General features: G+C 43.3%; 2 protein-coding genes across 4 annotated transcripts; both read left to right on the forward strand.

Moving 5' to 3' along the window:
- The first annotated feature begins 2,872 nt into the window (after positions 1-2,872).
- LOC139654494 (ceramide synthase 2-like) lies at positions 2,873-18,300 on the forward strand. Its single transcript, XM_071531576.1, has 11 exons — positions 2,873-3,307; positions 10,060-10,233; positions 11,162-11,279; positions 11,393-11,511; positions 13,083-13,140; positions 13,419-13,469; positions 13,743-13,835; positions 14,521-14,649; positions 15,145-15,251; positions 15,378-15,531; positions 15,741-18,300. Exons 2-11 carry the CDS (start codon positions 10,061-10,063, stop codon positions 15,885-15,887), a joined length of 1,149 nt encoding a protein of 382 aa, XP_071387677.1. The 5' UTR covers positions 2,873-3,307; position 10,060; the 3' UTR covers positions 15,888-18,300.
- Positions 18,301-19,197: 897 nt separating this feature from the next.
- On the forward strand, positions 19,198-27,830 carry arnt (aryl hydrocarbon receptor nuclear translocator). 3 transcript variants are annotated; one of them, XM_071531583.1, is made up of 20 exons: positions 19,198-19,478; positions 20,117-20,210; positions 20,346-20,390; positions 20,490-20,540; positions 21,434-21,647; positions 21,891-22,104; positions 22,429-22,531; positions 22,631-22,696; positions 22,929-23,014; positions 23,193-23,269; positions 23,741-23,875; positions 24,035-24,109; positions 24,245-24,396; positions 24,672-24,797; positions 25,628-25,715; positions 25,979-26,166; positions 26,533-26,872; positions 27,114-27,291; positions 27,374-27,510; positions 27,615-27,830. In XM_071531583.1, the coding sequence occupies exons 1-20, from the start codon at positions 19,442-19,444 to the stop codon at positions 27,696-27,698; spliced, it is 2,490 nt and encodes an 829-aa protein (XP_071387684.1). In that variant the 5' UTR covers positions 19,198-19,441; the 3' UTR covers positions 27,699-27,830. The 3 variants fall into 3 exon arrangements, with proteins under 3 accessions (XP_071387684.1, XP_071387685.1, XP_071387686.1); XM_071531584.1 differs by lacking the exon at positions 24,672-24,797; XM_071531585.1 differs by lacking the exon at positions 24,672-24,797 and having other exon boundaries at positions 27,117-27,291.
- The last annotated feature ends 83 nt before the right edge of the window (positions 27,831-27,913 follow it).

Consider the following 27,913-nt stretch of genomic DNA (forward strand, 5'->3'; position numbering starts at 1 on the left):
TGAACCTCAAACGGTATAAGGCTGATATACAAATGTACATAAAGTGCACAAACACACAAACTGACACACCCCCACCGACACTCACACACAAATACACACGTTCACACAAGTCAGTAATCTTACCCATACAGCTGACGGCTCCGTTTGACCGGTCTGTGTTGAGTTTGCCAACAGGGTGTTTAGTGAAGTTAAGATAACTCAGACCAAGTGTGTATGGAAGGTACTGAACAATAATGCTGATATATCACTTCAATAGACTATAACATGTCTATACCATGTCTATTACATGACAAATATAGAGGGACCGACGTTTCATAATAAAAAAAAAAAGAAAATACAAAAAAAGAAGACTAAATGAGTAGGTTAGAGAGACTTTGGAAAAAATCCTAATGATCTGTAAATAATTTAGTTTACAAAGAGCAGCATTTAAAAAACAAGAAAAAATGCAAAAAGAATACTACTTTAGATAAACACTGAACAGGACACAGTAACATTATTATTATTATTATTATTATTATTATTACTAGTAACATCATCATCTTCGTAAAGGGATATTGCATTCCAAATTGTAAAAGGGGGAAATCACTAACCTATTTTAAATTTCTACTTAGATTTTAGGTGAAACATGGGGGGGGGATTGCACCTTTGTTGGGAGGTTTTAATATTTGAGCTATTTTTTATTTATTTACTAATTTATCAATTATTTTGTTTATTGGGAGAAGGGTTTGAGTGGGTTGCAATATTTTGATTTTAGAATTTTCTAGAAAAAAGCATTTGAGGGCCTGTTTCTGTCAGACTCCTGCAATCGAGTAATTATAATTATGTATTGATTATGACAACAATTATATTTATTTCTAATTTATTGAATCCTGTTTTTGATCCACTCTCTTTTTAAGTTAAAATAAAAAGTATCATACTGAATCTGCTGATGAGATTTACTGTGTGTGTGTGTGTGTGTGTGTGTGTGTGTGTGTGTGAGAGAGAGAGAGAGAGAGAGAGAGAGAGAAGGGGGGTGTAGATACAGAATTTTGTTGTACAATAAAACAAGAAACTTTGTGATTTTTCTGGCGTCTCTGATACAAAAATCAAGATTTGAACGACTCACCAGAAAGACACCAGGAGAGAGAGACCGCACAACCGTCTTCTGACCAGAAGGGGGTATAACTGGAGAACAAGTCACCAGAGAGAAAAACAGAGAGAGTGAGAAAGAGTGTTTTCACCGGTTTTCACTCACAAGTGATGTAACAAGCGCGTTATCTCCTGTATGCGTTTATGGGAGTGGGCTGCATATTTATCAGTGGAATTAACTGTTTATAAGCGCTGCTGTATTTATCTTTGAGAACACTGTCGCAGTAAACCACCGTCCTTCCCGGTTCTGATATCGGGGCAATGTTTTTCAAAGGGTATAAAAACTGCTATAAGATTTACGAGAAGAACATGATAATTTGATGCATGGAAAGGCATAATTTTGAATAATTCTTCATTAGTGTGCTTGATATAGGCTATAGCTACCCTAATATTTGAATATACAAAGATAATGCAAAGTGACTCACCCATCAGCCTAACAATAGATGATTGAATTTTCCTTTTGGCTGTCGGGTCTAGCCTAATTGACCTCGTCCCTTTGAACCCGCCTCACGTGCACAAACCAGCCTAGAGCTCTCACTATCTGCAGGAGGCAAAGGGCTTTTACAGGCTGGAAGTTAAGTCATCAAAAAAGTCATGTATCAGCTCTTCACCCTGCAGTCTTACAAGGCTCTTTTACAGCCAGTGGGTCACAACGGGTCCAGTAAAATAGCCTTGGTGTATTGAAGAGCTGTAGTTATACTGATGGGTGTTAGAAGGGTAGCTACTCTACAAATATCACAGAGAAACTCTACTGCCCTGCAAAGGCAAACATCTGGAACTGCTTTTTGTGTTTTAAAGGTTAAAGGTTATGGCTTGGGTTTAGATTTAATAATAGCCTAACGAAAAAATATAGGCTACCTATAAATTACATTGAATGATATAGGTTACTTATGCACTTATGTACCAACAAAGCTTTAAGGGGCAGGAGATATATTTTGCAGTCATTTTTCTCAGTTCCACAGCCCATGCAGTTGCTGGTGTTTGGCTTTGTAGAGCAGTTAAGTCCTTATATTATACTATATATATAATAATATAGTGATGTAACATGAGATAAATAAAAATAAAAAAAGTAGGTAGGCCTATACAATACGACCACTCATTATTAACTAACTCTAGTACCACAGAGACCCTTTAAGTCCCTATAGATCCCTATTATAGTGATTTTTCTTTAGGGATCAGCATTATGCTATGCTAGCGTATGCTTACCTAAAGGCTAACATTTAGATACAATTTATTCTGCGTCATTTAGCTGACACTCAAATTCACAGAGAATGAGTGCAACAATAGATTAAGCTTCAAGTCTTATCAACAACATGACATGCGACCAGAAGGTCAAGTCAGAGCCACGGCGCCCTGACAAAAGATGCAGTAGCCGACATATTTCTGTGACCTTGTAGGTAAATAAATAATAAAATAAGAGCTATGGAGAGAAGAAGAGCGAGGGCATTGTTTTTTAAGCGTCATAAAAATGTAGGCTGCAGATATTGACGAGGCTGGGCTGTGTGAGATGAAAAGGCGGCTCTGTTTTAACAGCCTGAACCCGCCGGCAGGACTGTGCCATCCAGCTCTCGTTTGGTGGTGAAAGGGGGATAAAAGTTTTCTCGGAGCGGAAACAAAACGCGGATGCGTGTGTCAGCCAAATGCTCTCATGTGCCTGGACGTCATCATCTCTGTCCCTCCCTCTCCGTTATCCCCTCACTCCTCCCTCTCTCTGCGCCTCTCACTCCGCTCTCCAGCCGGCCTGACCTCCGCCTTTCCCCGGCCAAACACCTAGACAGACCCCGTCGACTCCCGGTACGGAAAGGGGGAAAGAATAGGTGGGACACGACGAGAAAGACACCAGCTGTTTGGTCTCAACGTTGTTGGGATAAAGAAGGAAAATTGCCGGTCGTTGTTGCATCTCAGATTCTCCCACCTACTCTTTCTTTTCTCCCCTCCCCAATCTTTTTTTGTCGCAGGAAAAACAAACTTTTAACTGTATGGAAGGATGTAAAATTCAGGCCGGACCCTGAACTTGGACACAAACTGCACAACAAGCAGGCTAGGTATATTCAACAGGACCGTTAGGTTACTTTTAGGTGGGACCGGGAGGACGGATACACTGGACAAATAAAAAGCACGTTTTCTATTTGTAACCAGAATATACGCTGCGCCATTGGAGAGGACACCAACGACCAAAGTAAGTAGCCTACTATCTCACATTTACGATGTTGGTGAACAGAACCTTTTCTCGTGTGTGTGTGTGTGTGTATGTGTGTGTGTGTGTGTGTGTGTGTGTGTGTGTGTGTGCGGGGCGCACGCTCCGTCCCTCGTCCAGACGTCATTACGCAATAGTGTAGTAGGGACTGATTGATTTAAAATAAGTGTAGGCCTATTTGGAAATTCTTACTCTCTGCTTACCTGTACACCAGACATGATAATAAGTGAGATGAGGGTGTACAGCTGTAGCTATATGTGAAAGTGAAAGTGTGTTGGAAGATGACAAAGCTCCACCATCATACTTTCAGCTACATGAGGGCAGTCTGGCGCGTGGCTCAGGAGGCTCTTCATAAAGTTAGAGGACTGAGACAAGAGTCAGGATAACGGATTATCACGATTAATAGACATATGAATACACCACCATGCTTTACAAACAGGCTTATCACAGATGATACTATGTATAGCCCCAATTTTTCTTTGATTGAACTCTATTTTTTAATGAAAATGATTTGTGTTTTAACTTGTGACCCCTCCCCCTGACACCATTGTAGTCTGCAGTTTGCTTTTCCGATTCTTCCCTTACGACAAACAACCATAGTAGATTGTAGAAGGATACAAATATCACAGCAAAACAAATAGAAATATTATAGAGATCTTAGGAGATAAAAATAAAATATATAAAGTAAGACAAGGCCACTATAATCTCACTACCGAGCACCAGAGACATTATAAACCCTTATAGGAATAATTGTGTTTTTTCTGTTAGGGTCTAACCAGCTTAGATTAATTTATTATAGCGCCCCACAGACGCCTCAGACCTGTGTAAAAGTTTTATGACAACCCAAGGATTTCTGTAATAGGCTGTGTATGCAAATTTGATATGTGTACTTAGGGGGGGGGGGGGGGGGGGGGGGTGTAGAGTGAGATATGGGCACTGGCTATCTGTGATAGTCAGTTTTTAGGCCTAAATCAGTGATGCATTAAGGAGACAAATCCCCTTATCGAGGAAAGCTCCTTATTCGGGCCAAACAAAACAGCAAGAGGATGTTAATCATTGCGTGAAGCTTTGCTAAAGCCTGACAGTCCAGAAAAAAAGTTATGTTTTTAATAGGCTTTGATTAGTTTTTGGCCTATTTCACCCTCACTTAGCTAGAAAATACAGTCAACCCTCATCGTATAACAGTCACACCTTCTGCTCGTCTGCCTGCTTGCATTGCTTCAGCTCTAGTAATCAGTGATTAGGAAATCAGGAATGTTGCCTTGACTATCTCAGTCTAGAGATATCCGGTCCTCTGTGTTGCCAATGATCGCAGAGTTTGATGGTCATTATCCCACAGTGTATGGCTCCCTCTCAACAGAAAGAATAGCCCTACATCCACTCAGGGCCAAGTCCAAATACTAAGCAAGATAATAGTTGTTATTCAACGGGAAGAATTGGCCTTCGTCCAGTCAGGAGGAGAGAATCAGCATGACAATATCATCCTCACACCTCCACCAGCGGGCCTGTTCAAGCCAGTCTGCCCGCTGATTGAATCCCCCATCAATAATTCATCAGGGCCACAGTTGATCAATGCAAAAGGTATACTGAAGTTGCCTTTCCTCTGATCTCTATCTGAAAGACAGAAGATGGGATAGCAGTGATGAAACAGATCACCGAAGACTGTCTGTCTGCCCTTGCCTGGGATCATTTGAATGTTTTTTCCCCACCCACTCCTCTAGTTTTCTGTAATCTTTAAGTTTGTTTGACTGTTTTGTTCTCTTATTAAATTAAACTGAAACCGTTCTCTTTTAAGAGCAAGATGCTGAGGAGCAAGGAAGGTGGGTGGGTTGTGTGAAGAAGGTGCATGACTCATCCTCAAAATGTCCAAGGCATGACCTGAATTACAGCTAATAAACCATGGCAGCCTCCTGAACTGCCACTTCATCCCACAATATGTGTATTTAGCATTTAATGGTTCAATCGTCTCACTCTGATCTGTAAACTGTGGGTGCATTGGGCCAGGAGGACTGAAGGGTGTCAGTACAGGAGGCTGCCATGTTTTATACGCACATGATCCACTCTAGGGTTCGACCGATACGGGTTCTTGAAGGCCGATACAGATATTTTTGTATTGAAGCCAATATTTTGCGCCAAGATTCAATGTCATTATATTTTTCCATTTTCACAGTACACAGTGCTTCCCCCAGAATTTATTCTGATCTGTGTCCTTTGAAACAGCATGTTTACCATAATGTGACACTAAAACTCTCCACTGAAAACCAGACTAATTAAATTATTTTTGCAGCTCTTTAAAACAGGGTGACCCACCAGACCTATTCAATGGCAAGGAAAGATTACTACCTTTACTACCTTTAAGAATTAATTTACAAAAAAACATAACTGAACAATTCAATGAATAAATAAAATGTGTGAAGAAAATAAAATTGAATTGCTGATTTTATATATATATATATTTTTAGCTGTGGTCAGAGAGAAAGCTCCATCACGACATGACTGGCTGATAGCCGATATCTCATAAAAGGCCAATATCGGCCCGATACGTGAGCAAACCGATATACTATATCAGTCCAGCCCTAACCCATTCGTAGGCACATCTGTGTGCGTGTGTCTGCATATGAGCACATGCTTATGACTCTTAAGTGAAAACATTCAGTCACATACCATATAGTTCCTCCTGTATATGTAATCCGATATGAGCGAACCTTGAAGGCCGTGATTTAATTTAGGGCTGCAGAATTACCTCACACACTCTGCTCCATCTGGACTGTAGTCTTGTGACCTTAGTGTGTAATATCAGTATGCAGTTACTGTGTTGTTCTGTGTCTGGCTTATCAGTCCTGATGTACTGAGTAATCAGCTTTGACGTCTTATGTCAAGTAGTACACAATATAAGATGACTGATGTCTCTCTCTCTCTCTCTCTCTCTCTCTCTCTCTCTCTCTCTCTCTCTCTCTGTCCCAGTAAAGTTTGGAGGTTGTGGTTTGAATGATTCAGCTGTCAGTGAACAATTTAAGTATGGATATGAGTAATGGATAACTGTAGACAAGGATAATATGTTTTTAGTGACTCACATTTCTACTGTCTCATGACTTGTATTCCTCTAGTCAACGCAGTCTCCACTCTCCATGTCAGCCTGGAAAGTCACTCTGATTAAATAAAGCATTGGGTGACTCTAAAACTCCACTGCATGTTATTCATCCATGGAGAATGGATGGGAGGGTTGGAGCGCTCCCTCTGTGTGGTGGTAGTGTGTTTACATTCTCCAAATATTCTTGGATTCTGTACCAGGTTCCAGCACGGTCTACAGAGGCAGAAACCGAGAGCCCCGCTCCCCTTTTTTTCACCCGTATGTGTAAAAATCACATCGCGGCTTTGTAAACGTAAGATTCCAAGAATGGATTAAGGTAGTGTCACGGATCTACAGAGCTCATATGAAACACATGAACAACAGCTGGAGTGGTTAGATGTGCTCTTCCAGCCAGGGGTTGGATCTCTGTTTACAATCACCACATCCTTGTAATGTACACTCATTGAGAGCCAGAGAGAGGGGAGAGAGAGAGAAAGAGTGTGTGTGTGTGTGTGTGTGTGTGTGTGAGAGAGACAGAGAGAACTTCCTCTCTCCCTCCCCTGCCAGAGGCATCCTTCATTTTTATTGGATCAGTAAAATGGCCAGAGTCTGGTCACATGCTCCCGTGGGCCAATGGGATATGGAGTCAGGGCTGCTGTGGGGAAAAGTGCTTTAGCATGCTGGATTCACTGACTAGATGATCTGAACAAGTATCCCTAAAAATATCCTCTTGAATCCTAAATTGCCTCCACACACCCACTCATGGACTCGCATATATTGTAGCAATGCAAAACACAAATGATTCATCCTTGTTTAGTTGTGTCTGTCTTCCTTGCTCTGTTTTTGTGTGTGTGTGTGTGTGTGTGTGTGTGTGTGTGTGTGTGTGTGTGTGTGTGTGTGTGTGACTGAACATGTATATGAGTGTGTGTTAAACCTACATATAGCTGATACACTCATTTACAGTTTATAGCCAGTGGTTATTACAGCAAACTAGAAAGGTGCATTTTCTGGAGAAAATGTGTGTGATTGCTGAGAGTGCAAACTGTTGGTCATGACAGCCCATAGTAGTGAATACCTAGCATATGCGGTGTGTGTAGGCACGCGTGTGTGTGTGTGTGTGTGTGTGTGCGGGTCTCTGAACGTGACTGACCATGGATCGTCTATTCAGACTGAAGTGGCTGAACCAAAGTGCAATGTGAATGTAATGTTAAAACTGTGGGAAATGTGGCAGTTTAAAACACCTCTGTGAAGCTGTAATGAGTTGCCAAGTGATCAATAATAATGTTAGAAATGTACTAAAATTTCATAATAGTAACAAAAGTAAGTACAAAAAGTAAGAAAATATGTAGGAAGGCTTATGTGTGAAAGGTGGAAGGATTATGAAAGGTATGAAGACTACGAAGGCTAACAAACTACATAAGCCTTCCTACTAACTATCCTACTGAGATGAACAGTTTGAAGTTTGAATGAAGTTTCTAGCTGAAAGTATGAACGACTAGAGTTCAAAAAGTGCTGAGTTTGAACATTCCGCCCATAGACTCCCATTATAAAAAAAGTGGAAAAAAGTAGAATAGTTTAAAAAGTATAATAGATATCAAAAAGTTGAATACAAGCACGCATGTCCTAAACAGGCTGAACATTTTAAAGTTTGAATGGAGTTTCTAGCTTAAAGTATGAAGGAGTAGTTAGGTGCCAAAAAAGTGTACGGAATAAAAATAATAAAGAGCGAGAATATCATACCTGTGATTGCTGACTCAGCAATCACACAATCAGTGTTCCAGAGGGAAGTCAGCACCATCTGACCCCTGCCTGCGCTCCCCGTCACTTCTGCCCTTTGAACCAGCTCTATTTCTGTGTAATCTGCTTTTGCTTAGGTTGCTCTGCTTCTACACAGCCAGACACACACACACACAAACATGAACACACATACACGTGCTGTTCACTAGAGCTCCTGGCAGTAAGCAGGAGACTTGAGGTGGACAAGAAGTGAGATGTAGTGCTACTGAAGTGGAAGAGCTGGCAGAAGCACTGGGAAAAATATGTCACCCCTTCCCATCTACCACCTGCGCTGAGGGGGGAGAGGAGGGGAAGCCCGGTGCTCGGCCAGTCATGCTGCTGCAACAGGAAACATGGGCCATGACTAACCTGACATGATGTGGAAAATAACTGATAGACTCAACCGTGACACCATCTCCCAGACTGTATCAGGGGCCTGCTGCAACTAGAAGCACCTACATCTGACAACTTTCAATGAGTTCTCCCAAACCCAGACAGCAGGGCTGCCTTCATGAAGGGAAGAAATGAATATTACCAATCAAGCATTAGTGCTGGACGGTTTTAGCTGCATCTAAACGGCTTGTATGGGACTAAAGGTGTCCCATGAAGATAGACACAGCTCTCATATAGCCCAGCTTCTTTTTGGCAATGTATAGCCCAGTTTTAGACCAAGCAGTAAATACACGATTAAACAATGCATAAACAGCTGTAAATATCAAAAATATGCACCAGAGCAATACAAGATACCCCAGAAAACATAGTCTAAGACAGACATTTAGCAAACTTTTACTTCTAAATCTTATGTAGCCTCATTTTAGCCTGGATGTCTATAACCATTAAGTCGTTTAAATGGCTAATCAACGTAAAATTGCTCATTGGGTTATTTTTGTGAATCCAGCCACTGGAAACAAACAAGTGGCTGTTCATGAAACACACAGTTGTTTTGTGTTCAAGAAGACAAAGCCAAAGTCATCTTACCACTAACTCCTCCTCTACTTTAATAGTCCTGTATATCTAAGAGTACATCTCTCTGGTGTGTGTGTGTGTGTGTGTGTGTGTGTGTGTGTGTAATGACAGCTGCATATTTGAGAGAGAGCAAGGCGTGGTCTAAGGGAGAACATTACACATGGCTTCGGCTCTCTCGGCCAAAGAGGGAATCCTTCTTGATTTCTGAGAGGGAGCAGAAGGGTGGGGATGGTGGGGATGGGAGGGAGGGGGAGTGAAGTGGTTTACGGGGGAGGGAGGCTTTGGCATTTACAGTTGCAATGGGTGGAATGGGAGTTAAATTTGCAAAGGGACTCCAGAGACTGAGCGTGTGGGGGTGCGCCCTCTGCTCTGCACATATGGACGAATCATGACTCACATCCTTCAGATGCTAGTTCTCTCTTACCACCACCCTTGCTCTTTTTCTTTGCCACTCCCTGAACAGAAATCTACGCCTATTCCCCGAGTAAAAGTAAGTCTCATAGCAGCTGTCAGCCGTTTAAGCGCAGCGCTCGCGTTGAAAGAATGAAGGAAAAGATTTGCTCAGTTCTTGGTCTGGTTTCTAGTCCCTCACGTGGGCCTCCTCGGTTCTCTGTACTCTGTTATATGCATTAGGAAAAACCTCCAGCCAGGCTTCCAATGAGAGGGAAACGGTAGCAAATAATTAAGAGTGCCAACATCTAATTCTCTTTAATTTCGTGGCACCAAATTTTCCCAATCGCAGATCTCTTGCCACACACATAGGCAGGCCCGCACAGCAGATAGCTTCAAAGCAAGCACCAGCTAGCTTCACATTTTAGGGGGAACCACCTCTATTTGCTGAAACTCTCTTTGTCTTCACCCCAAGCCTAATAAACCCATAGAGGTGGTGTTAAAGCCCTTTCTGGCCTGTTATGTGTTGCAGGATGCTGTGGGGGCTGAGCGAGTGGTTCTGGCAGGAGCGGCTGTGGTTCCCAGAGGGCCTGGGCTGGGCCGACCTGGAGGACCGGGACGGCCGGGTCTACGCCAAGGCCAGCGACCTCTGGGCGGCGCTGCCCATCGCCATCATATTCCTCATCATCCGTCAGATCTTCGAAAGGTCAGCCCGTCTTTCATTCTGTCTTTCTCTGTACCTGTGCGTCCCTCATCGATGTCTTCGTTTACACATCTACACATCTGCCTTTGCTTTCTCGTTTTCTCAATTTCTCTCTATCCCTCTGTCTACTTTTCCTGTTTGTCTCTTTTCCCTGGCCTCTCCTCTTCCTCCCCTCCTCTCCCTCAGTCTCTCCATCGTTTGTCTCCTCCTCTGATCTGAAATTAGATTCTGTCACTTCAGCATGCAATTTTATCTCTTGCTGCTTTCTCTGAGTCATTCATCTGTTCTCCTTCCCCTGCACCCTGCTTTAAAATAAGTAAAGGTGCATTCTGTCAATTATTAAACATCGTTTATCACACAAATGCAGTGCTTCGGTTTGCAGTAGCTAATCTTTTTTAAATCAGATGATCATTACAGAGTTCACCTATGTTTTATTGTTAATACCAATAATCTCCCCTCCTCCTAACCTGATGTAATGGTAAATCATAAAGCAGGCAAGCTGAATTTCAGTCAGTGATCACCAGAGGGCAAACTAGCACCGATGCAAACGAAAATAGAACAATATTTTCAGAACAGTATTAATCTGCACTTCCACTTGCAGAAAAAAAGTCAGTATTACTCTACAGTATTACTATTTAATTTTCAAAATAAAACATTATTTTCATGCAACTTACATCAGCCTGATACTACTTACTATAATGTATACAATGATTGCTTATCATAAAGATTTGCATTAGCTTGATTCATATTAACTTTGGGAAAACCATTTTTCACTAATTTAAAGATAGATAAAGTGAGTTTAGTTGGGTTCCCTCCACTGCATCCCTACTTCTTCCTTTTCTCACTGTTTCCTGTTTCTCTTCTTCTCTTCCCCTACTCATCTCATCCCTCTCTCTGTCTCAACATCCTTTTTTTTTTTTTTACATTTCAGGACGGTGGCTACGCCTCTGGCCTCTCTCCTAGGGGTGAAAGAGACGGTGCGGCTCAAAGCCCCTCACAACCCCACACTGGAGTCCCACTACTGTAACATTACCAAGAACCCCACCCAGGTAGACACACACACACACACACTCACACTCAAAAACACAGGGTACAATGCTATGTGTGTTGTTGAGAAATGGAAAAGCTGATCCTAACACTCCCCTCTTTGTGCCGTTCTCAGAGTTCAGTAGCGAGTCTTTGTAAGCAGACCGGCTGTTCAGAAAGACAAGTGCAGCGATGGTTCAGGAGGCGGAGGAACCAAGACAGACCCAGCCTGCTCAAGAAGTTTCGAGAGGCCAGGTACACACACACACAAACACACACTCACATATTACAGTATATACTCACACAGCGAGCCATACAGCAGGTTGAAACAGCTGCCACCCATGCGTTCCTCTGGCTATATGAGCACATGTCTGAGGGCAAACGCAGCCCTCTATTTATAACACACACTCATTATAATGCCACTCTGCTGCTATCATGCCTGTTCCCCCGACTCTTTGTGCACACACGCCCAAATCCAACTGCCCATGCATCATCCACACACACACACACACACACACTAATAGTGAGCCTTAGCAACAGGGGCTCAATCCCCATGATTGGCTATTTTTATGTCGGACCATTTACTATAGCAGAAGCAGGGTTAAACTAAAACCATGATCACCTGATAAGACAAGGCTACTGAAGTTAGCCAGTTGCAGCTAGAAGGATTTACAGCATGACACTAAATCATATGTACATTATGACAGACAGACAGACACACACACACACAGACAGGCAGGCCGACACATATGCAAGCAGCAACGGATGACATTGATGTACACAGATAGCATGACAGACACACAGGAAAATATATAAACATATGCATGCATGTACACACAAACAACCCATAGATGTTCCGTTAATGCATGATCCCATCCCATGTGTTGCCTTCTGTATTTAACTCCTATGTGTAGTGACTCTCAGTACCATTAGCTTCACTGTCATGATCATTATCCATGTCAGAGAGATTCACAAAGGCTTTTTTACTCTGCAAGAACAAGAAGATGAATCAGAGTATGGTGTGTGTTTTGTGTGTCTTGTGTGTGTGTGTGTGTGTGTGTGTGTGTGTGTGTGTGTGTGTGAGAGAGAGAGAGAGAGAGAGAGAAAGCATGTTTCAGGAACTGAAATCAGTGCATATGATGCGCGTGTGTTTGTGTGCAGACGTGCATGTGATAGCATGTTTGTCACTCCCCGGTTATGGTGTGTCTTTCACAGTGTGTGTGTTTCGACATCTGGCTTGTGAATCAATCTATTGTGCCTCTGCATACAACAGGCTTTCTGTCTCTCTGTGTTATTTCCTCCACTGGTGTATCCCTCTCTCTCTCTCTGCCCCTTCTTTCTTTACTCTACACTTTTCTTTTCCTCTATCTGTCTGTCTGTCTGTCGCTGCTGCTGTGTGTTTTCTGTCTCAAGTCGTGTCTCTCTCCACCTGTACACAAGGCTGCAGTGGAGGCGACCCCTCTCTGTCTCTGTTACAGGACATCCACAGAGAGGATACTGTCTGACTGCTCTCATTGTCAGTGTGTGGAAGTCAGCACGTGTTTGCCCTGGCCATGTGTGTGTGTGTGTGTGTGTGTGTGTGTCTGTATGCGTGTCCTTATTTGACATTCTCAGCGTAGTTTACTAGATTTTTTCTAGGCTATTCGTTCAGCCTGGTATTTCTTTCCAACACGCACCCTCGAGTCTATGAGTGTTTGACTGTGAGTGAAAGTGTGTGTGTGTGTGATGTGTTTATGTGTGTATGTCTGCTTGTAGAAAATATGTCTATTGTCTTTTCCCCAATGACTGAGTAGAAAGTGTGTATGTGTGTGTGTGTTCTCTTGCAGTTGGAGATTTACCTTTTACCTTCTTGCTTTCATTGCTGGCCTGGCCGCCCTCATCGATGTGAGTACTGCCATTTTAACCTCCCCGCCCCCCCTCCTCCTCCCCCTGTGTCTATGTTCCCAACCCCTGCATCCTCATTCGTCATCTGTTGTATCATCATAACTGACAGTTCTCATGGTAGTCGTCTTTTTGCTGTGATAACCCCATCTTTCACACTGTCAGAAGGGCCGTACTGACTCATGGCTGTGCTGAGTCAGCTGATATAAATATTATTGTCTACCTCTGCTGTCTCATTCACTCCTCTTCTCTCTCACCCCCCCCCCCCCCCCCCCTCTCAGAAACCCTGGCTGTATGACCTGAAGGAGATGTGGCAAGGCTTTCCTGTGCTGGTACGTCTCTGAAATGGCTACACACACTGAGCGCACAAAACACAAGGAACACCTTCCTAATATACAGTTTTTAACATTATTTTTTACAGTATAATGCACATTTATATGGTAATTTGTCAGTTTTCTGTGGTTTAGTTGCGAGTTGTTGCAAGTTATAATATCTTATATATATAGGGGGAATATATTGTACATCATATGTATATAGGACATTATCCACCAGGCATTGTTTCATGTCGTGATTTTTAAACTAAAGCGCTGTTCCCTCTCCCTCAGACTCTCCTGCCCTCTCAGTATTGGTACTACATGATAGAGCTGGGTTTCTACGCTTCCCTGCTCTTCAGTGTGGCCTCTGATGTCAAACGCAAAGTAAGTCAACTCTTGTCTGATCTATTTTTGTAAATTTGCTCCTCCCTTCCTTAGTTCAAAACACTTGCAGGTGAATGGAAGGAAAAAATACATCAGAGAGCCTAAAAATCCATGGAGAGTAAATATTATTATCTGCTCCACTCAGCTGTAGTACGCTGACAGCATATCATGTATACACAACATATTAAGACGTACTGTATGTTGTATATGTATGTTCACCTCTCATTGTAAGACTCATAATTAGGATATGATAGAGAGTTGTTACCTTCTACAGTCTCATTACATAATGATCAACAGTTTGTAGCAAGGCAAACATTCTGTTCTCACTATCTGATCAATTTGACATCTGGCATGGACTATGAGTGGACATTAGACTGTTGTTACACGTGTGTTTTGATTGTGTGTGTGTGTGTGTGTGTGTGTGTGTGTGTGGACTCTGCTCAACTTGGGTCGGCTTAGCATAGAGGGGGTAAAACCTTGCCAGCGACGCATTGAGGGTAGCGCTTTGTTTTGGAGGAACACGCTGTTCCTCCAAAACAATGTCCTAACCTAGATGCCTCTTAAGCAGGATCTGCCACCACACACACACACACACACAGACCCACTGGAGAAAAGCAACACACAAATATATATTCTCAACATTTTGCTTTCCCAAGATAAGTAGCATGTGTCTCTGTGTCTTTAGGACTTCAAGGAGCAGATTGTCCACCATGTAGCTACCATCCTCCTCATCAGCTTCTCCTGGTGTGTCAACTACATCCGTGCTGGAACCCTCATCATGCTGGTGCACGACTCCTCCGATTACCTCCTTGAGGTAAATGTCTGCTCCCTCCTTGTAGTATAGTGTATTCGTGGCATTCTGATTACCACGCTGCCATTTTGGAAGGCAGATGTGTGACTGGAACCAATTGACAGGTGTCCCCACAGACTTTCACGACCAGCCAGCTGTATTTATGGTAATGTGACATACCTGTAGGAATTGTATCCAGCATCATGTGAATGCAGTGAATGAGAATATGCCCATTATGAATATTACCAGAGCAACCTGTCTTATGTTGGTGCCATTTATCCCTACCAGCAAGAAATAAAATGTCTCAATTTCAAATGTTTTCATGCTGGACACCTAATGAAATTTCTTCGCATGTAATTCAGTAAATGCTGTGAAACTGAAAAGTAGCACAAATTGACACCAGTACATTGATGATACACTGCCACCTTGTGGAGGATACTGCTTGCTTTAGTTATCTGCATCTTTCTCATCAATCTGTCCCTCTCAATCTGTCTCTTTCCCTTTCTCTCCCTCTGACAGTCTGCAAAGATGTTCAACTATGCTGGGTGGAGGAACGCCTGTAACTACATCTTCATCGTATTTGCTGCAATCTTCATCGTCACTCGCCTTGTTATCTTCCCCTTCTGGTAGATGCGACATCAACGCAGACACAGAAAGACACATTCTTATGCTGTTGTTTTGGATGTTTTATTATTATACCAAAGCCATACTACTGATGTTACTGAAGTCTTCATCCTCTCTGTCTGTTGCAGGATTATATACTGTACATGGGTCTATCCAGTGACCATCTATAGTCCCTTCTTTGGCTACTACTTTTTCAATGGCCTTCTGTTGGTGCTGCAGTGTCTACATATCTTCTGGGCTGTCCTCATCATACGCATAGCAATCCGCTTCCTCACCAACAATGTAAGTAGACAGAAAGCACAACCAGACACACACACACATACACACACACACATACACACACTCACAATGTTCTGACATTGGCCAGAGCTCCACTACAGTTTGGAGCGGAAGGTGTCCTTGATTAATGAAGTGTTTCTAAGCACCTTTCTCTCTCTCTCTCTCTCTCTCTCTCTCTCTCTCTCTACGTGCTCTCTTCCTCGTTTTCTCAGGAAAAAGTGGATGATGAACGGAGCGATAAAGACGAGACAGACGAATCCGAAGAGGAAGAGGAGGAGGAGAAAAAGGAGACGAAGAAAAACGGACCAGTGCAGAACGGTCATGTGGTCCACAACAACAACCACCGCAAAACAGAGTGACAGCAAACAAGTGCTGGGAAAAAAGAGTGCGAGAAGGACTCATATCCCTCACTGGGGGAGAAAGAGAGATGGATAAAGAGAGAGAGAGAGAGAGAATGAAGAAAGGTGGAGAAGGGATATGGGTGAAGGGAGGGGGCAAGGCATTCCCTAAGTCCAAGAACAGCAGGTATCTGATTTATATTAGACACTGTTACTGTTGCACAACACACAAACACACACTCGCTCACATAACATACGTACTTCCGTGGAGCACAGAGATCCAGCAGATGAGAGACACACTACACAAAGTGGCGTGCCCTTTTGCTTTGTCGTCACACACACATACATACACAAATCACATGAAAGACATGTCTCTTTGGAAATGTCTCAGCCCGATGTCAGTCCCTTGACTAGTTTGCCCTAAATCTAAAGAAGACAGGAGAGGAAGGTGAGAGGAGCGAGGCGTGGAGAGGACGCAGGAGGGGAAGTGATGCTGCTTCTATTATAGCTTTCCTCGCCGTAGCTACGTGCCTTACAGCCAGCCAGTGGCTGTTCCGACATTTCTTTAAATGCCATTTTAAAGCTTTCTGCCTTTAGCATGTTTATTTTTTCCACTGTACCTTTTGTATTTACTACTAAAGGAACACAAGAAAGTGACAGAGTGAGAGTGAGTTTTTTGAAAGTGAGACCAGAGGGCATTTATTTCCCCAATTTTCTGTCTATGCAATTTTGTTTGCTCTTGCAATGTCTTTGCACAAACCTATAGTGTCTCTTAGATTATAAAATGTATGCAGTAGGATGGTGTGCCTCTGCTCTCCATTACGGTCCATAAGGCCATCCATAATGTAGTCTGCCTTGTAAGGTTTATCTCTCTGATGACAGAGGTAAGCAGTAAAGTTTGAGTAAATTTGGTTTCAATTCAGCAGCTGAATTAAAAAGCAAGAAAATTTTGATTCGTTATTTTAATTTCTGTTGATTTCCTTAATCGTTAATTGTTTTAGATTTTCTCTCTGTCAGTATCCTAATGTGCCAGTGGTATCTTACTCATAACAGACAAGTCTGCATGATCTTGGAGAGAAAAGGTTTTTATTACCTTTCTTTTTTTAACATTTTTTTTTTATTCTGATATCGAACATCATGTTTTTATCTTCTTCACCACTATACAGAGTAGATCTTTTCTGTGTCTGTTATTTGATGCAGAACACTGAATAGTTAACACGGCAGATTTTATTTTTCCTAAGATATATGAATTGTTTTATGTCTTTGTCAATCTTTGTCAATTGTCAATTTTCTTTCAATATTTTCTTTAATCTAATTTAAAGTAACCCGTCAGGGATCCAGCCAATCAGGAACCCAAAAAGATATGATCTGTTTTACGGTCTAGACCAATCTGACCCTGTTGTGGTCTCACTGCAGCGGGGCACATACAGCGCCTGCTTCAACTAGAGACGTCTGAGCTGCGCACAGGATGAGGTTCACGACTCTCGGCTTAGCTGAGTAAGTAGCTAAGAAGTCAGGAATATCCATAAATTAGAGCTGACGGCGTTTTACAAACACTGCAATAGAATCACAGTCTCCTGCTAGCTTTGACGGAGTTGAATGTCTTTCTCTCTGGTTTGGCCTGAGCAGTTTGATCCAGTTGAATACTGAACCATACTGATGATGCCATGATCCACCTACTGTAAAGAGGTGACTCTCTATGGCCACTGATTAATCATTGTGGAGGTGGATTGGTCTGAGTTTTACTAAGGCGATTGGAATGAGACATTTTTTTTTATAAATGTGGGCCAGATTTCTTGAGGCCGTTGCCTAGTAGCCTGGGTAATGTTTTCCTGGGTAAGAATTAAAATGTTGATTTGTTTTCTTCTTTTTTGAAAGTGATTTTAGGTATGATTCCTATGTATGAAACGGGTTTACAGTTATGTTCTTGTTTGATGTTAGTACTAAGGAGATGAAACATCTTGAAATCAGGTTTTTAGCAACTCAATCATTCAGTTATGAGAGGTATGAAGAATTCATAAAATAATGAAAGCGTTGTAGTTTTGTTGTTATGCTTTAAAGTTGTTTTGTATGTCAAGTGCCTTATCTGTAATGTATGGGATGCTCTCTCTCTCTCTCTCTCTCTCCTGTCTTTATTTCCTCTCATCCTCTCCTCTTCTCATTCCTGTCTCCACTTCATGTCACAGAGCCAACTCTTAAGTCTCATTCACCTCTCACTCCTCTCTTCTTGCACCGACTCTTTATCCTCCCTTCAAACTCGCCCTCATTCCACCACCATGTTCCTTTTTTTACTAACCTTGACCAACCAGCAACCTCTCTTCCCCAATGATACAGAAGAAACAACTGTGTCCTAATTACAGTGTTATTTTTTATTTTGTATTTTTGTGTTTAATGATGCCTAAGTATTGTTATTAATAATAAAAGCAAAGATCATGAATCACAACTACAACTCTTTGTCCAAAGTTGTTCGTTTGTTTCTGCATTACACACAATATAGCCCAGAAGTTCCTGAATGTTTTCACATCAAGGACCTCCAAATAGATCTGCAATAGACCACCGAGCCCCATTTGATAAGATTTTGTCCCAATGAGACCCATCTGAGATTATATTTGTTTTAAGACAGAATTATAATATTGTAATATTATAGGTGCAGAGAGGGAAACCGGTCCGTGCCTAAAGTGTAATTCATCTATAATAGTTGATGTTGTATATTGGATAAGGTGTTATGTGGCTCCTTTGAAACCTAATCATTTTACATTTTATCAATGTATTAATATCAAGTAAAATGATAGTGAAATCAAATTATTCCTCTGGGATCGCCTCAAGGACCCCTAGGACTCTCCGGAGTCAGTCCTCAGTTTTAGAACAATAGGCTATCATACACAATCTTACAGTTAGTTAATATGAAATGCTTAATTTAGAGCATTTTGAGATGATGACAGTGAACACTGAATGTTTGAGTCAAATGTAGAAGAATTGTAGGCCTATGTCAGATTTAGTGTGTCCTGATTGTAGGCATATGGGTATCAGCCCAGTTTGTATGGCCTTCTCCAAAAGCCAGAGCAGAATACCAACACTTTCCAGACCACCAGCTACAAATCCAACACCTCATATCTGCATCATCTCTGTCATCCCAAACTTTTATGTTGTCTGTTTCACTCTTGAGAATTTCCTCCACCACACTGATATCGGGGTGGAGCAAAACCTGGATTTCCCAACATAGTACGTCATTTGTATCTAGCTTGTGTGATATCCAATAGAATGTGGAGAAATGGAGATACTGTAGACAGCTTGTGTCGACTTATGCACCCAGTGCTAGCCTGAAACGCCATCTTGAATAGAAAGGGGGTTTAAACCGGGGGAAAGCAGGAAAAGGGACACTGAAGGAGATATACCATCATTTCTCTTTATTTTAAATCCTCGGGGCGCTGTCAAATTATACGAGCCATGGCGGTGGACATTCACTGCACGAAATAAAGGCACAGAAGTGAGGAAATCGGCAGGGAACTGGTTAGCAGCAAGCTAGCACGGGGGGTTGGAGGATTTTTCCGCAGCTGAAGTTGTTTTGTTTGTTTATGTTATTCCACACGGACATGTCCTCTTCAAACCCAGGTAAAGTACGGTTAAAGTAGAATAATAACTTAAGGACATGATAGCATGCAGCTGTCAAATGGCTATACGCATTTCTTGTGCTTGGCTAAATCTGACACTTTCCTAAAGATAGCGTGACAGCATCAGCTAAGTTAGCTTAGTAGCCAAGCTAATACCACCAATGGCTCTGAAGCTAGCTGGATAACGTTAGCAGGCTAGATGGGTATTGCATAAGTGGTAACTAACGCGCTATCCAGCTAACGGCGGCTAGATTAGCGACTAGCTAGCCTAACAGTTATGTTACACAGTCAAACGAGACAATGTGAGAAACCAAGCCTATAGCCAGCCTGATGTAACGTTGGTTCAGTGTTGTGATTGACTTAGCTAGGCTCTCGACAGGCGACTGCCAAAATGAAAAATTGTTGATATGTAGTTATTGTATGCTACAAAGACATAAGCATAAAACATACGGGCAGCTAACGTTAGTTTCATTTCATTTTCTGAGCGTATCCGTTTGGTTGGGATTCGAGCGGGTGGTGTGGTTTTTCAGTGCTTGAGGCATAAGAAGAAATCACCTGTCATCTTCTTCTTCTCTGAGTTTTATGGCGGACACCTGTCATCTATGCTACATTGCATCTCTTTATGTCTGTTATTAATAGAGTTACCAGATCCAAATCTGGGTATGGGGGCAAGTGGGACCCAAGCAAGTGGTGGGACTGTCGTACCAAAAGGGACCAACAAAAGAAGAGCTGCGTAAGTGTGTGTGTTTGTTAGTGGTGAATTTTGTAGTGACATATAAGTACTCTGTTATGAGTATTTGCTGATAGGAATCCTTTATACTTATACTTATATGAAGCTATTAAGTAGTCTCTCTCCTCATTCTCACAGGCCAGACTTTGATGATGATGATGATGAAGGAAGCAAGTTGTTCAGGTACATATGTTACAGTTCTTTAATAAAGTTTGATTAGTTAGTATATTGGCTGCCTGTACCGCTTAGACATCGAGCCATGTCTTTTCTGTGTTTCCTCAGGTGTGACGATGACACAGGAGGCTCCAACAATGACAAGGAGCGCTTTGCCAGGTAGGGGGGGTAAATTAGATGCGTGTGTGTGTGTAGGGGAGGGTTATTATATGGATAGAACAGTTACCCCCTGTCGCTCTCCCTCTCTGTTTTCTCTTTTTTTCGCTTTCTTTCTGACACTCCTCCTTTTCACTTTGTTAGTGATTTATGGGTCTGTGTTTTATTGGGTTGGTTTCATTTCCAGGTTTTTGGATGAAGATCAGAGTTTTGCAGATAAGGAAAAACTAGGCAGGTATGGCCTGTACCACTCTGGAAGGCTGCCTCTCCTGCTTGTGTCCATATCAATATTGAATGCACCGATCAAATACTATCCTGTACTACCAGGGCCCCAGAGCATTGTCATTTTGATAGCACAAAAATATGGGTATATTTCACAGCTTTATAAGGCAGTTTTCGTTCCTGTCTGAATGGTATGCTTCTTTGCCTAAGCCAGCTGGTTATCTGTCTCAACCCACCACTGTTATGTGTCACTAACTGGAAGGCTGTATGTGAGTCAGGGACTTCAGTTCACTTTTGGTAATCCCGTACTCTTGAGCAACACTCCTCTCTCTCCCTCTCTCTTTCTCTCTTTCTCTCTCCCCCTCTCAGGACATCTGAAGAGTCTTTTTCTTTCAGCACTTGCTCTCTTTTGTCACTCCGACTGGCTTTGAAAGACCAGGCTCTCTTGCTTTCTCACTATCATTTTGATAGATCATTGACTACACGTTATCGTTTTGTGCATCCATTATTTCTCTCACTCTCTCTCAATCCCAACTCTTCCCAATCTGCATACTTGCATTGCAACATTAACTCTAAACTCTACCCCATGTTGTCCACCTGCCCGTCTGTTTCCCCCATCTCTGTCCCTCCTGTCCTGTCCACCTCTGCCTCCCTCCCTCGTTCCCTCGCTCCAGGGAGAACCACAGTGAGATTGAGAGGCGGAGGCGGAACAAGATGACCGCTTACATCACAGAATTGTCGGACATGGTGCCCACATGCAGTGCACTGGCACGGAAACCAGACAAATTAACCATCCTACGAATGGCTGTGTCCCATATGAAGTCTCTGAGAGGGAGTGGCAATACCAATGCAGACGGGACATACAAACCATCTTTTCTCACTGACCAGGTATGAAGAAGAGTGACAGAGAGGTGTGGATATGGAGGGAGGGTCAGATGTTAAAATATTTCAGCTTTAACTAACTTCACACCACTTCTCACAACACAGTGGGAGAAGCGTAGATCATCACTTAGGCAGTATGAGAAAGAGGGTAAAGGCTGTGATGCAATTAAGCAGACTTAACAGATTCACTTCCATTGTAGACTTCTCGTCCTCAATGCTTAGCCTCCCTTTGATGTCGTCTGTCTGTAGGAGCTGAAGCATCTCATCCTGGAGGCAGCCGATGGCTTCCTGTTTGTGGTGTCATGTGAGACTGGCCGCGTTGTTTACGTCTCTGACTCCCTGACACCCGTCCTCAACCAATCACAGTCTGAATGGCTTGGTTCCTCACTTTACGACCAGCTCCACCCAGATGACACAGAAAAGCTCAGGGAGCAGCTCTCTACTGCAGAGAATAACAATACAGGTACAAAGCACACACACACACACACACACAAAAACACACACACACACACCCTCTTTGTAGACTGTGTACTGTATAAGCTCAGACAAGACTTCTTTGAATGAATGAATGTGTTAGACATTTGCATGTGTATGGGCAATTACAGTCTGGACATTTCCATGAAAGACTTAGAATGATATCAGCCATTTAAAACAGAAAACATCAGAATAACACAGTGAAGCCCCAAGGCTGATCTCCCTTGTGGGAGAAAAAATGAAAAATGTTGTCCCACATGCACCTCATTACATCCATGTTTGACTTAACTTTGTATCTCATCTGCCTTATAAGGGAGGATGTTGGATTTAAAGACAGGAACAGTGAAGAAGGAAGGCCAACAGTCCTCTGTCAGAATGAGTATGGGAGCCCGTCGATCATTCATCTGCAGAATGAGGTGTGACTCACTATAGTTAACCCACCAGTTAATTACTTATAATGATATATGTGCATGGATATGTAGATTGTTCATGTACTGGGCTGTTTGTGTTTGCAGGTGTGGCACGTGTGCAGTGGAACCCATGTCTATGAACAGACTGAACTTCCTTAGGACTAGAAACAGGTGACCTAAACCAAGCTTTTGTTTTGGCATTTATTTAGCAAATGTTGTGTTTTATGTTGTGCAGTCTGCAGGGAAGATAAGCATCCTACCTTGAATTGAAAAGATGTATGTACGATAAGATAAGATGCACTTTATTGATCCCCTAGGGGAAATTCAGGAGAACAAAGTGATTATTGGCATAATACCATTGATTGATTAGCTGGGTATTTTACAATTCCTTCCTCCTCCCCAGGAATGGTTTGGGTGCAGCCAAGGAAGGGGAGCCCCAGTATGTAGTTGTCCACTGCACCGGATACATAAAGTCCTGGCCTCCTGCAGGTAAAACTAGTAATTCTATGAATGTTGAAATACACAGTCATCTATTACATATGTTTGCTTTATAAGTTGGCTAGCAGTTGTGTAGGAAGCTAAAAATGGTTTTCTTCATTTGTATATAGAAGTTATGTGGCAAATGTGGCAAATGTTGACACAGTTTGTGTTTGTACATGTGTGTTAGGAGTGTCGTTAACAGACGAAGAAACAGACAACACTCAGGGGAGTCGCTACTGTCTAGTTGCCATTGGGAGACTACAGGTACACAGCTCCCACAATCTTCCTCGTGTTCAGAAATAACTGCTCTGTCTTCTCTATCTTTGACCACTCATGTCAACATCTGAGAAAAAAAATCTTTTTTTTGGTGGCGGGGGAGGGGGTGGGTTCTATTGAAAATGCATATCATCTACCAATAGGAAGGATTTTTTCACTTTCACAATCCTATCTGATATGAATTAGGGCTGATATTTGTGCTGCTACAATGTGTTTTGAAATCATTTCAATATTTTTAGTGATGATTTTGCCATAGATATAACCAGAAGAAATCAAAATATTAACATTATAAAAATATACATCATTGTGATTAATGCTCTGTAAGACTTTTAAAAAATTGCGCTTGTTTTTTTTAGCTCTTGCTTTATCCCATTTGACATAAAGGATCTCAGAATGTGCTTGTTCATTCTGCAATGCATTGTGTTTATACCAAAGATGGGTTTTGTGTTTCTTCTTTAGGTGACTTGCTGCCCAGGTGACTCAGACATGAACAGCATCAGTGTTCCAGTGGAGTTCATCTCACGCCATAACTGCCAGGGCACCTTCATCTTTGTAGACCACCGCTGTATGGCCACCGTGGGCTACCAGCCCCAGGTAAGCCTCACAGCCGGTGGCTACATTAGGGCAATCCGCCAGCTTCAGGACTCACTTGGCTACAGGCCAGACAGCGTCCCCCAACAGCCTTTGTGCTAAGAGTGTGGAGGTCTTAACGTCTTATGGGCTAATAGCTGTTGTTTTACCTGTGTGTCACAGGAATTACTGGGTAAGAACATTCTGGAACTGGCCCATCCTGAAGACCAGGGCTTACTGAGAGACAGCTTCCAACAGGTAAGGCTGTGTGCATGTGTGCAGCTTTTTGTGGACTCAGTTTCTCTAGCGTTTATCTTTTGCGCTTGTACCACTACATATTATCTATAAAAATTATATAATTGTTTGATGTGTTGGATGGTGTTCTGTCTGCAGGTGGTGAAGCTGAAGGGCCAGGTCCTGTCGGTGATGTTCCGGTTCCGCTCTAAATCCAGAGAATGGATCTGGATGAGAACCAGCTCCTTCACCTTCCAGAACCCATTTTCAGAGGAGATTGAGTATATCATCTGTACCAATGCCAATGTCAAGTGAGTCACGCGCACATTTAGTCACTCAGCCGATTCCACCAGTACCAGTGGTTGAACAACACGATTGCACAACCAAATGCAGCATATAATGATTTGACAGCATTCACGTCATGAAATCTGATCTGTTGTGAAAGATCCCACTATGTCTGTATGTTTACCTCTCACCCTTATTCCCCAATTCCTCTCACACCCTTATCACATTCCTTTAATAAATCATACTCTGATCACTCTCTCCCTGCACCTCTCATCTGCACCCGCCTGTATTTGCGGGGCAGTAGAACCTCGACTCAGGACCCCCTCACCCCCCTCTCCTCCCCAGGGGGTTCGCTGCCCTCCTCCCTGGGCCAGAGCAGCCCAAACTGCCCTCCTGTGGTGCTCAGCCCGGGGCAGGTGGCCACCAGGTGAGACCAGGCCTGACCTGACCGTCCTCCCTCCCTGCATGGGAGAGCAGGGGCTGCTTCTTCATGGGAGACAACTGCCACTTCCATCAAGCTATAGCCCTTTTCTTGTTTTTTTTCCCTCTTTGGGTGATTCTGCCAATCCTCGTTTCTGTCTGTATTTTCCTGTAGTGTTGGAATGATAGGGCTGTTGCCCAATAAGAAGCATGTCTAGTTGTTCTTTTCTTATGGTCATAATAATACATATAGTAGAAAAGGGCAACTGTTAACACACAGCCCAAGTGGTGTAGCATGATAGTGGTGCGTATTTGTATAACAGAGCCTTCTGCTAGAGCGTGTTACTCCTTTCCCCTGTCCTCCTTTCTCTTCTGTGTTGCCATGGTGACCGGTGGCGGGTTGAGTGCTATTTTGTCAGCAGGTGTTTGGGATTTCTCACTCAACGGTGGAGGACATGGAAATGGCAATTAGACCATTTTGAACTAACTTTAGCTCTTCCTTCCTGTGTTTTCTCTCACTCTCTCTGTCTCTCGCTGTATCTCTCTCTGTCTCTCTCTCTGTGTCTATCTCTCTCTCTGTCTGTCTCTGTCTCTCTCTGTGTCTATCTCTCCCGCTGTCTGTCTCTCTCTCTGTGTCTTTCTCTCTCTGTGTCTATATCTCTCTCTGTCTCTGTGTCTCTCTCTCTCTCTCTCTCTCTCTCTCTCTCTCTCTCTCTCTCTCTCTCTCTCTCTCTCTCTCTCTCTCTCTCTCTCTCTCTCTCTCTCTCTCTCTCTCTCTCTCTCTCTCTCTCTCTCTCTCTCTCTCTCTCTCTCTCTCTCTCTCTCTCTCTATCTCAGGCAGTTACAGCAGCAGCAGGCAGAGCTGGAGGGAGGTGGAGGAGGAAGAGACGGTCTATATGAGGCAGGACCAATCACCCTCTCACAGGTTAGGCCATGCATCTGTGCGCATGAATGCATGTGTCCAATTTGATTAAACCTGTCCTTTTTCTACTGGGTATGTACAGTGCCCCTCGCTACTATAATAGTCTCTCTGTGACACTTGGGGGTCTGAAGAGACTTGAAGGGATTTTTTGGATTATATGTTGATGAATGGTAACAAATGAAATCAGGCTGCTTCTTTTAACACTTCCAAGAGCAGTGGTATGGTTTGGAGTGTGATACCCCATTGATAAGTGTTGTTGTCCTCAGATGCCAGTGCAGGCGGTGACAGCGGCAGGGCCGGACCACAGTAAGAGCCTAGAGAAGCCAGAGCTCTACCCCTCCCTTTACGCAGGCCCGGACCAGACCAAGGGCCTGCCCTCCACCTCCACTCCCAACGCCCAGATCTACCCTCCAGCCAACAACTACACTGCTGCCCGGCCCAATGATGCGTACAGGTAGGCAGTCTGCTATATGTAACAGTATAGGGTACAGAAAAAAGGGAAAAGGGTTCCCACATCTTTTGAGTGGATGTAGTTGCTGCCTGAAGAAGAGTGTATCCCCTGAAAATGCGTTGCCTAAAATGTGCATGTATTATGTTGCCATATTTACCACGCCATGGCCTATGTATACATTTTCATATTTGCTACTGTTAACTTAAATCAACTATATTCTTTTTGCATAAGAAGTGGTTCCCAACTCCTTGTTTTCACCATAGTTCCTGACATGTCAGGTCACTGGATCAGATTTTGCTATTCTTTTCTCCATAGTACACAGATTGGTACGAAAGTAATAGAGCTCACTCCCCTTACTCTTGTCCCCAGGCCTGTTAGTATGACCCCTCAGATGGTGCAGACCCCTCAGATGGTACAGAACCCTCAGATGGTGCAGACCCCTCAGATGGTGCAGACCCCTCAGATGGTGCAGACCCCTCAGATGGTGCAGACCCCTCAGATGGTGCAGACCCCTCAGATGGTGCAGACCCCTCAGATGGTGCAGCCGGCTCACTCGGCAGGGCAGATGCTGGCTCAGATGTCTCGTCAAAATGGAGCTCCCCCATCGGTCACCCCCGCCAGCACCGGCAGCCCCCTCCAGGGAGGGCCAGCAGGAGGTTGGCCTGGGGCAGTTGCTGGGGCCGGAGCTAGACCACCATTCAACAACCAGGTGAGCTAGAAGAACAGGAACCATGGACTGTTTTTGTTGATCTTTTCAATCATAAATGAAACAAACTTAGAATCTTCTGTGCTCTTAAGTAATGTTATTTTTATTTATATAGCATAGTCATTGAAAGGTTTCCCATATCGAAATGATCACATATTCCCACAGTCAAGAAACGCATACATTTAGTACCATCCCCATCCAACACCTTATCAGTAAACAGAGTTTCTTTTCCTATTCTGACCAGCAGGTGGCTCCCCAGGCAGCAAAGACCATGTCTCCACCATTTGCTGCCATGGGGGGATTCGGAGGTGGCTCCTCCAACTCTTTTGGCCAGATGCCCACAGGTGCTGCTCCCACGCCTACCAATGGTGCAAACTACCCACCCATCAATGCACGTGCCAGCATGAACACCAACGGTTATGGTAGGTTGTGCGTGTATGTGTGTGTATCCGTGTCTTTGTGTTATCCTGGTACGTCCTCTCACCCCTCTGTCCTCTATCCCAGATGGCTCTCAGTCTGGGGCACAGTTCCCCTCCCGGGCGGCGGAGGCAGTGTGGCCCCAGTGGCAAGGCCAGCAGCACTCCCAGAGTAACGCAGAACAGCACCCTCATGCTCAGGGCAACCAGCAAGACATGTTCCCTGTGAGTGACTCGAGCTTGTTCTCTCTCATACACTCTCTTTTGTTCTCTCTCTCTCTTTCTCTGTTATAACTCTGCATCTCTGTGTCTCCTCCCATCTGCTTCAGGATGTGCTCTCTATGCTGGACCAGCCTGCCAACTTCAACAACGATGACTTTGAGATTCCCATGTACCCTTCATTCAACGAGTGACCCGGTCAAGACTTTGCTGCCCATTTACCCCTTTGTCTTCCTTTCTCTTTCTCCCTCGCTCTTTCTTACATTTAGCTCTTTGGCTCCTCTTTTGATTTGCCCTTACTGCTCCTGAGAGTAGCACTCTTCCCCCTTTGCCTAGCATGGCTTAAATTGCACTGCCACAAGCCAGTTAAAGATGGAGGGATAGACTTGACCACAGACCACAAATAGGG

The sequence above is a fragment of the Centroberyx affinis genome, unplaced genomic scaffold (genome assembly GCF_046629955.1).
Source record: "Centroberyx affinis isolate AG114_WGS23_722 - 3 ecotype Tasmania unplaced genomic scaffold, CSIRO-AGI_Caff_v1 ptg002100l_1, whole genome shotgun sequence".
Lineage (NCBI taxonomy): Eukaryota > Metazoa > Chordata > Actinopteri > Beryciformes > Berycidae > Centroberyx > Centroberyx affinis.

Coding starts and splice junctions, on each gene's coding strand:
- arnt (XM_071531583.1), top strand. CDS start 19,442: ATGTTATTCCACACGGACATGTCCTCTTCAAACCCAG. Junction 19,479..20,116: donor CATGTCCTCTTCAAACCCAG/GTAAAGTACGGT, acceptor TGTTATTAATAG/AGTTACCAGATCCAAATCTG. Junction 27,511..27,614: donor ACCAGCAAGACATGTTCCCT/GTGAGTGACTCG, acceptor CATCTGCTTCAG/GATGTGCTCTCTATGCTGGA.
- LOC139654494 (XM_071531576.1), top strand. CDS start 10,061: ATGCTGTGGGGGCTGAGCGAGTGGTTCTGGCAGGAGCGGCTGTGGTTC. Junction 10,234..11,161: donor ATCCGTCAGATCTTCGAAAG/GTCAGCCCGTCT, acceptor TTTACATTTCAG/GACGGTGGCTACGCCTCTGG. Junction 13,836..14,520: donor CCTCTGATGTCAAACGCAAA/GTAAGTCAACTC, acceptor CTGTGTCTTTAG/GACTTCAAGGAGCAGATTGT.